Genomic DNA, 9,207 nt, shown 5'->3' with positions numbered 1-9,207 from the left:
AGACGCTGCGTGAACGCCCCTGCGTGAACGCGTCATGAAGCACTCGTGAAATCAGTCCAATGGCGTGACGGGACGTCATAGGCGGGTGACGTCATTGACCAGGAAACTATAAAGCACCCCTGGACCAAACAATGTCAGCTTCTGATAGGTCGAACAAGATGGTCACAGGCATGCCGGGAGTATGGCAAAGCGACGCAGCGTCTCGTTCCCTCTCAGGGAACCATGGTTACATACGTAACCTGAGACGTTCCCTTTCAAGGGAACTTGCGCTGCGTCAAGCGCTGCGGGAACTGAATACCCACGTCGCCATAGTCCTCAAGTGCCTGTATATGTGAAATCGTAATGCACATTATACTAAAAACACCCGAGAACCCGGAGTAGAAGCCACATCCAGGTTATAAAACTTTACAAAAGTGTGCGGAGAGGACCACCCTGCCGCATCACATACCTCTTGAAGTGAAACCCCTGACAATAGGGCCATAGAAGCAGCCATACTCCTAGTCGAGTGGGCTCGGACCTTTAGTGGTGAAGGATGACCGGCCGACTCATATGCAAGTGAGATAGCCTCAACTATCCACTTACTTAAAGTCTGCTTAGATCCAGGCTTCCCTTTACTCGGGGACCCAAAACACACAAACAGTTGATCAGACTTGTGCCACAGGGCAGCTCTGTGGACATACGCATCTAAAGCCCTAACTGGGCAAAGTAAGTTTAATTTCTCCTGGTCCTGGTCTTGAAACGGAGGCGGAGAAAAGGCCTGCAGCATTATTGGAACCGCCACATTAGTGGGGACCTAAGGCACATAACATTCCTTTGGAAAAAGGAACGCTTTCACCATACCAGGCGCAAACTCAAGACACGAGGGAGCAACTGACAATGCTTGTAAATCCCCGATCCTTTTAAGAGAAGAGATAGATAGAAGAAACAGAGTTTTTAATGTGAGAAACTTCTCTGGAACCTCTTCGATGGGCTCAAAGGGGGCCAGGGCTAGGCCTTCTAATACAATGGCCAAATCCCAAGTCGGCACCCTCGAGCGTGCCGCAGACCTTAGCCTCAAAGTACCACGGAGGAAGCGAGTTACCCATGGGTGTCTCCTGATCCCCCTCAGAGGCCAGGCCCACAGTCTCCATAGCTCCGGACGCGGGTGCAACACTGACCCCGCAGCCTGGGAGAGAAGGTCCCTCCTGACCGGAATTTCCCACGGAGGACCCTCGAGGAGGGACACAATGTCCGACAGCCATACTCGGCCCGGCCAGAACGGGGCTATCAATAAGAGCCGAACCCCGTCCCGGCGAACTCTCTCCAGAACTCCTGGTAGTAATGCCAGGGGGGGAAAGGCATACAGACGTAGCCTCGGCCACGTCTGTACCATGGCATCCAACCCCAAGGGGGCTGGGTGCATTAGGGAATAATATAGGGGACAGTGCGTTGTCTCTCGAGACGCAAACAGATCCACCTGAGCTTGCCCGAATCGACTCCAAAGGAGCTCCACCACCTCGGGGTGGAGTCTCCATTCCCCCGGCACCACTCCCTGTCTCGACAGAGAGTCTGCTGTCTTGTTCATGTAACCCGGAATATACAGTGCTCGAACTGATAGCAACTTCCCCTGGGCCCAAACCAGAACTCGATGTGCCAATTTCCAAAGTCGGTGAGATCGTAAACCCCCCTGGCGATTTATATAGGAGACCACCGCTGTGTTGTCCGTGCGAACCAACACATGGTGGCCCCTGAGGTCTGGGAGAAAGTGTCTGAGTGCCAGAAACACGGCCATCATCTCCAGCTGGTTTATGTGCCAGGAAAGAAGATGGTCGCTCCACAGACCCCGAGCCGAGCGACCACTCATGGTCGCCCCCCAACCGGTGAGGGAAGCATCCGTCGTTAGCGTTAAGCGACGACAAGGAGCTCCCAACACCGGACCCTGGGACAAGAACCAAGGATCTTTCCACATAACTAAGGCACGTAGGCATCGCCGCGTGACCTTGATCATGCGAAACGGATTTCCCCTCTGGGAGAACCCCCTGGTCTTGAGCCACCACTGTAAGGGTCTCATGTACAGCAGGCCAAAAGGAATCACGTTGGACGCTGCTGCCATCAAACCCAGAATTCTCTGAAACTGTACTACAGTGAGTGACTGGCCTAGTCTTATACTGCGCACGGCTTCCAGGATCGATTTTATCCTGGCGGGCGCCAAACGGGCTCTCATGGTCTTTGTGTCCCATACTACACCCAGAAAAGTGGTATTCTGTTGTGGAACTAACACGCTTTTCTTTACATTTAGCCTTAACCCCAACGTCTTCATATGAGCTAGCACAGCATCTCGATACTGGGCCGCCTGATGTTCTGACTGTGCCAGGATGAGCCAGTCGTCTATATAGTTCAGCACGCGGATGCCCTGGAGTCTCAAAGGAGCCAGAGCTGCATCCACGCACTTTGTGAACGTGCGGGGTGACAGTGCTAGGCCGAACGGAAGAACCCGATACTGGTACGCTTCGCCCCCAAAAGCGAACCTGAGGAACTTCCTGTGTTGCGGAAGGATGGAGACGTGAAAGTATGCGTCTTTTAGGTCTATTGTGACACACCAGTCCTCGGACCTGATGTGACACACAATCTGTTTCAACGTGAGTATTTTGAATTTTAATTTCTTGACTGCCCGATTTAGTTGGCGCAGATCTAGAATGGGCCGCAGCCCCCCACCCTTCTTTGGAACTATGAAGTACGGGCTGTAAAACCCTGACTCTCTGCTGTGGGGAGGAACCCTCTCTATAGCCTCTTTTTGCAGAAGTGTCTGTACTTCTCCTTCCATCACCAAAGCCTGCTCGGAGTTTACTACCGTGTGTACTACCCTGTTGAACCTGGGCGGGCATGACCCGAACTGAATTCTGTACCCTTTTTCCACTGTACGCAGGACCCAATCTGAGACATTTGGCAGAAGTTTCCACGCTGCCAGATGCTCTACTAAGGGAACCAGCCTCTCGAGGCTGGTCTCTGGTGTTATTTGAGCGGCCAGCTCGGCGACCTGAAACGGCGCACCGGCAGGAAGCAACCGAACTGACCCACTTCGAACCCTCCTCAGAGGGTGCGAGCTTCCCCATGCCGCTACGTTTCCGGGCGGACATGGAGATGAGTACTCGCTGAGGACCGCTGCGCCCTGAAACACCGGAGGTGGCAGGGTTGGCAACACGGCCCCCTGATGGCACCTAGAGGAAACGGGTGCCTCGACACACCGATTCCCCTCGGAGGGGACTGCCATCGAAATCCTGACGCCCTTGGCTGCTCCCGCCCAGCAGCCCCAGAGACATAGACTTTTCGGGGAAGAAACTTTTGAAATGCAGCTGCCTGCTTTTTCGCTTCCTGAAATCGTTCGACGACCGAATTCACTGAGTCGCCAAAAAGACCGGTAGAGGAGACAGGAGCATCTAACAAAAATGTTGTATCCCTTTCTTTAATGTCAGATAAGTTTAACCAGAGATGCCTCTCCGTGGCCACCAGTGCTGCCATAGAGCGGCCGATAGACTTTGCCGCTTCCCTGGTGGCCCGAAGAGACAGATCAGCTGCCCTCCTGATCTCCGCTATCGTTTCTCTCCCCACTTCCTCACATTCATCATCTATATCTTTTAATAAATCAGCTTGATATGCCTGTAGGACCGCCATAGTGTGTAAACTGGCGGCCGCCTGACCTGCTGCTGAGTATGCCCTAACCACTAAAACCGATGTCGTTCTTACTGGTTTAGTGGGCAGCTGCGGGGCTTTCAGCGACGATGCAGACTCAGGGGAGAGATAGCCAGCAAGCGTCTCTTCAACCTGAGGCATCGCCACATAACCCTGTTTTTTTAACCCTACTATATTTGAATATTCAGATGTCGCTGGGTTAAAAACTCTGAATGATGCCGGACTAATCCATGACCTCGACACCTCAGTGTGGATGTCAGGAAAGAACGGTAAGCCCCGCTTTGGAGGTTGAGATCTAGATGGCAGAAATCAAATCGTTCATCTAATTTACTTTTTGATTGACATGATTCCTGCTCACCGGCTGGCCAGTCAAGATTTAATCTAGCAACAGCACGAGTGACAACCTCCAAAAGCTCCTCTTGTGTGTGTGTGATTGTGTGTGACAGTGCAAAATCCTCATTATCACCCAGGCTCACAACATCCAGTTCCTCGGAACTGGAGTGCTGTTGCACCTGCGCTTCAGCGCGAGCAGAAGAAACCGCAGCGCGTGCTTCTGACTCGCAAATTGAAGCGTCGGATTCAACGGTTAAAGGCAGAGATAGGGGATCACCCGTCTCTAACCCCGCCGTTAAATCCATCTGCGAACCCCAGGACGAGCGTCTTCGCTGTGCCTCAGCAGCAGCGGGACCCGAGCCCTGGGGAACACGAGCCGAAGCACCTTCCTCAAAGAGTGCTCGGCGGGACCGTAGAGTTCTCATTGCCAGCCTCTCACAGTGCTCACAGCCAGCCCCCTCGAGAACTGACTGGGCATGCTCTAGTCCCAGACACATCACACAAAGCTCGTGTGTATCCCCACCCGTGATAAAGCGAGGACAGGGAGTGACACACTGCTTAAATTGCTGCATTCCTTCCATAATATATATATAGAAAGACAAACACACATCAAATAGACAGATACGATTTCACATAGAGCGCTTGTGAAGACACAGAAGCTGACATTGTTTGGTCAAGGGGTGCTTTATAGTTTCCTGGTCAATGACGTCACCCGCCTATGACGTCCCATCACGCCATTGGACTGATTTCACGAGTGCTTCATGACGCGTTCACGCAGGGGCGTTCACGCAGGGGCGTTCCCGCAGCGCTTGACGCAGCGCGAGTTCCCTTGAAAGGGAACATTCTGTAAATGTTCAGTGTGTCAGTGAATACATTGACAAAAGGTTTTTTTTTTTATTCTTTTTAATTAAATATTAGCTCTTTCATTGGACCTTTCAGTGGTCAAGAATTGCATGTGGATGCAGAGGTTTAGATAGAGAAATTATTTGTTCTTCTATTTTTTTTTTTATTGTTGATTGTTCAAAAGAAAGGTACTCAAACACTTTAAACCAATCTCTGTGGCAACCCTCAATTTGGAAAAATGAGACATTAAATCACTGATGAAGTTTTATAGAAATTTTTTTTTTGAAAAAAACCTTACACAATTGTTGCAATCAATTATATCTAAAGAACATGCTCTACCAACTAAAAAATACTCAAATCTAAAATGACTAAATTTAGTATTAAATTAAACCAAATGGTCCAATATGCAGGATTATTCTGTTGTGTTAGAATAATATAGAATCCTGTGATAGTAAATGGGACATAAATAAAAGCCATGCTCACAGTAGTTATGAGAATGAGAAAAAATGCTCTTCTCTTCATGTGGTTTTTCTCCTCTTTCTCTCTTCCTCTCTCTCCTGGTCCTGACTGCTTCAGAGCTCTGAGAACAGCCACAAGACAAAACAACTGGATGGAGAGGAAGAGGAGGAACTGCAGTGAGAAGAACCACATTTGCACATTCATGTTTTGTGAGATTGCAATAAATAAACTATTAAAACAGGAGCCAAGAATAATGATCCAGGCCGCAGTGCAGCAGATCACTCTATATCTGAGAGGTTTGAACTTCAGAAAGGTTACAGGATGAACCACTGCCAGGTAACGCTCAACACAGATCAGACACTGAAACAGAGGACGACCAGTGTGAATTAGTCTTTGTAGAAACAGCGGTAACAATGAGAGACTTGAAAAGTACATTGGCAGTATAGAGAGCAAACCATTCAGACAGGAACCAATCTCACAAGCAGAGAGATTGAGGTTAAAGAACTCTGATGCGACTCCACTTCCTGTTCCTGTGACGATGAGCCATATAACGTAGATGTTTGTAGGAAGACCAAACAGGAAAGTCATGCTGTGTATGCAGATTTCCACAAAGCCCACTGGTCCAATAGACTGAGTTGTGGAGTTTGTAGATGTTTCAGGTGTGGTGAAGGTCACTGGAGGGTTATTCATCTCTGTATTTGTCTTCTCAGTTCAGCAGCTCACAAACCAAACTGTATATAATATTACAACTGTTCACTTTTTAAAGAAGAACTATAATGAACCAGTAGTCAATAAGGTAAACATAACATTTAAATACATTCATCCAGTTAACAACATAATACAATTTTGTAATACAAAGTTCATAATTTAAACTCAAATAAAAAACACATTATTGTTATATGACTTCAAAATATGGTTGTATATATTCAGTAGTATGCTTAGCCTAAATTATGAAACATGTCATTTTCTTTTATATGTACTTTTAAAATGATTTCTGTTCAAAATATAGCTCAGTCCAATTTGACCAATTCTAGCTAAAACATTAAACGCATCACAAAGCATTATTTGATAAACATAATTACACTGTTGGTTGATAGCACTGAGGTTAAAACAATAAATCAAAAGTTTTTAATCACCTGAAGAGTGAATGTCCAGTCTCTCTGGATGTTAATAGATTTCTGTGCTGTGTTTTGGAGACAAGACAAATTTCATCTGCTACACGTCACATAAAACACAAGATATGCAAATTAACTTTTAAGGTATGAACAATTAAAAAAGGAGTGGAGTTTGTAGATGTTTCAGGTGTGGTGAAGTTCACTGTAGAGTTATTCATCTCCTCTGTGTTCATCTTCTTATTTCAGCAGCTCACAAACCAAATATAATATAGCCACTGTGATTTTTTTTTTATATGGAGACCTGTAAATGAACCAGTTAATTCAGACTGACTCAGTGAGGTAAACATGTAAATACATGTTTTCAGTACAACATAATACAATTATACAAAATTCATATTTATATCTCGTAACTAGACCACACCATTATTAAATGACTTCACAATATACTTGCATGTTTCAATATTTATGCTTAGTCTAAATTTATAAGCATGTCATTTTTCTTTCATATATTTCCTTTAACTGTTTCATTTTAGTTATAGCTCAATATAATCAGGTATAAATCAGTATAAAATATCTCAGTTCCATTTTACTCAATAGCTAAAGTATTAAACACATCCCAAAACATTATTGGGACACCATTGGTTGATATTATTGAGGTTAAAGCTACTGAATCAAAAAGTTCCCCTTCGAGGGAACTCGCACTGCGTCGTCGTCGTGACGACACTATGGGAACGCCCTCAGCGTAACGCATCTGAAGCATGAATGAAATCTGTCCAATCCTGATTGGTGCTGCGTCATGACGTAGTAGATGACGGCATAACCGGAAGATACAAAGGAACGCCGGCACAAACACGCGTTAGCTTTTTGCTCTTCAGCATAGCGCTCTGTGTGAAACTGTTTGTCCTATTTGGTGTTGTTTGTCCTATAAGAATTGTCCCAAATAACGTCTGCATTGCAATATAGAATCTAGTGGCTCGGATCTCGCGTTTGCCGAGGCAGCGCATAGGTTGCGGGTCTACTCTGCAATAAAGATTCTGTGACTGATCTCGCGTTTGCCGAGGCAGCGCGTAGATTATGTCTGCATTGCAATACAGAATCTATAGCTCGGGTCTCGCGCTTGCCGAGGCAGCGCGTAGATTACGGGGCTACTCTGCATTAAAGATTCTGTGTGGGTGCGAGGCATGCACAGTCAGCTCCTGAGGGTGCTGGCTGTGTGTTCATTGAGAAATATCTTGACGCACACAGCCGTGCGTTCCGGGTGTTTCAGCCTCGCGCCTGTTGGCTTTCTTCTCGAGAGATGAAAGCCAAATATATTGTGAACGACTCGAATCTCGCGTTTGCCGAGGCAGCGCGTATATTACGAGTCTGCTATAAAAGGGACACACACGATCTGTGAAATAATACTGTTTGGGTGCGAGGCATTCACAGTCAGCTCCTGAGGGGGCTGGCAGTGTTCATTGAGAAATATCTCGGCGCGCGTGCATAGAAAAAATCCGTGCGCTGTCGGATGTTTCAACCTCGCAATTGTTGACATTCTTCTCGAGGGATGAAAGCCGATATATTGTGACCGACGGCTCGAATCTCGCGTTGCCGAGGCAGCGCGTAGATTACGAAACCGTTTAAATAAATATTAAACTAAACAAACAGTATTGTCTGGTGATTATGGCTGCATTTAATTCTTAATGGAATTAAAATGATGGAATATTATCTGACTTTGAGAAGTTAGATATTTTAATTCAGCCTACCACCGTTTCACTTATCTAGTGTTTTTGGCTGCATTTAATTTTGAGGAATTAAAATGTTGAGCCTCGCACCGACAGGTGCAAAAAGAGTGTCGCCGCCCGCGCCCCTCCCGAGGGAGCCTGGCAAAGGAGACGGCGCTCTTGCGGCAAGCCTTCTGAGCCTAAGGTCGATCTGAGGACCGTCCTTTAGGCAAAGAAGGCTTCTGCCAGGTGGTCCTAGCTGCGGCCGGACCACTCAGAGCTGTCCCCCCCGGGGTGGAGCGATCGAGGTCGCCTCCCCCCGGAGCTCTCAGGAAATCAGTGCTGTGTTCCCGCCGTCCAGTACGCTTCGGGCCACACTGATTTCCCGCGCACGCACGCCGCTCCAGCCGCCTCTAGAAAGACCTGCGGCTGGGCAGCGAACGCGTCCGCACACCGAAAATCATTCTCGACTGCTCCCTGCCGGTCAGCCGCTTCAGGGGGTCGGGAATGAGGCTCGGTTGACACCCGAGGCCAGCCTTGAGAGGCTGGTTCCCTTAGTAGATTATCTCGGCGCATGGTCATGCTTCCGAATATATCTGCGTGGGCCCTGCGTACTGTAGAGCTGGGTTACAGACTGCAGTTCAGCTCCCCTCCCCCGAAGTTCAACGGGGTGGTCTGGACTGTGGTCGGCTCAGAGCAGGTTCGGGTTATGGAACAGGAAGTTCAATCCCTGTTGGTCAAGGAGGCCATAGAACGTGTTCCTCTGCCAGACAGGGAGTCCGGGTTCTACAGCCGGTACTTCATAGTTCCCAAGAAGGATGGGGGGTTGCGTCCAATAATAGATCTCAGGCACTTGAATCGTTCTCTGAGGAGATTCAGGTTCAAGATGCTCACAATTCCAGCCATCGTGAGTCAGATCCAGTTCGAGGACTGGTTCGTCACGATAGATCGGAAGGACGCATACTTCCATATCTCCATCCTTCCATGTCACAGGAAGTTCCTGAGGTTCGCTTTCGGGGGCGAAGCGTACCAATATCGGGTTCTTCCCTTTGGCCTAGCTCTTTCCCCTCGCACCTTCACCAAGT

At 47.9% G+C, this 9,207-nt stretch overlaps 1 protein-coding gene across 1 annotated transcript; it reads right to left on the bottom strand.

Annotated features, from left to right (window-relative positions):
- Window positions 1-254: 254 nt before the first annotated feature.
- On the bottom strand, window positions 255-3,250 carry LOC309478449 (uncharacterized protein; the record flags this gene model as incomplete). The annotated part of the gene is made up of 3 exons (XM_082142042.1): window positions 255-323; window positions 1,047-2,005; window positions 2,227-3,250. The coding sequence occupies 3 exons, from the start codon at window positions 3,248-3,250 to the stop codon at window positions 255-257; spliced, it is 2,052 nt and encodes a 683-aa protein (XP_081998168.1).
- Window positions 3,251-9,207: the final 5,957 nt, after the last annotated feature.

The sequence above is a fragment of the Leuciscus leuciscus genome (assembly GCF_965113295.1).
Source record: "Leuciscus leuciscus genome assembly, chromosome: 16".
Lineage (NCBI taxonomy): Eukaryota > Metazoa > Chordata > Actinopteri > Cypriniformes > Leuciscidae > Leuciscus > Leuciscus leuciscus.
This window is presented reverse-complemented; position numbering and strand designations above follow the sequence as displayed.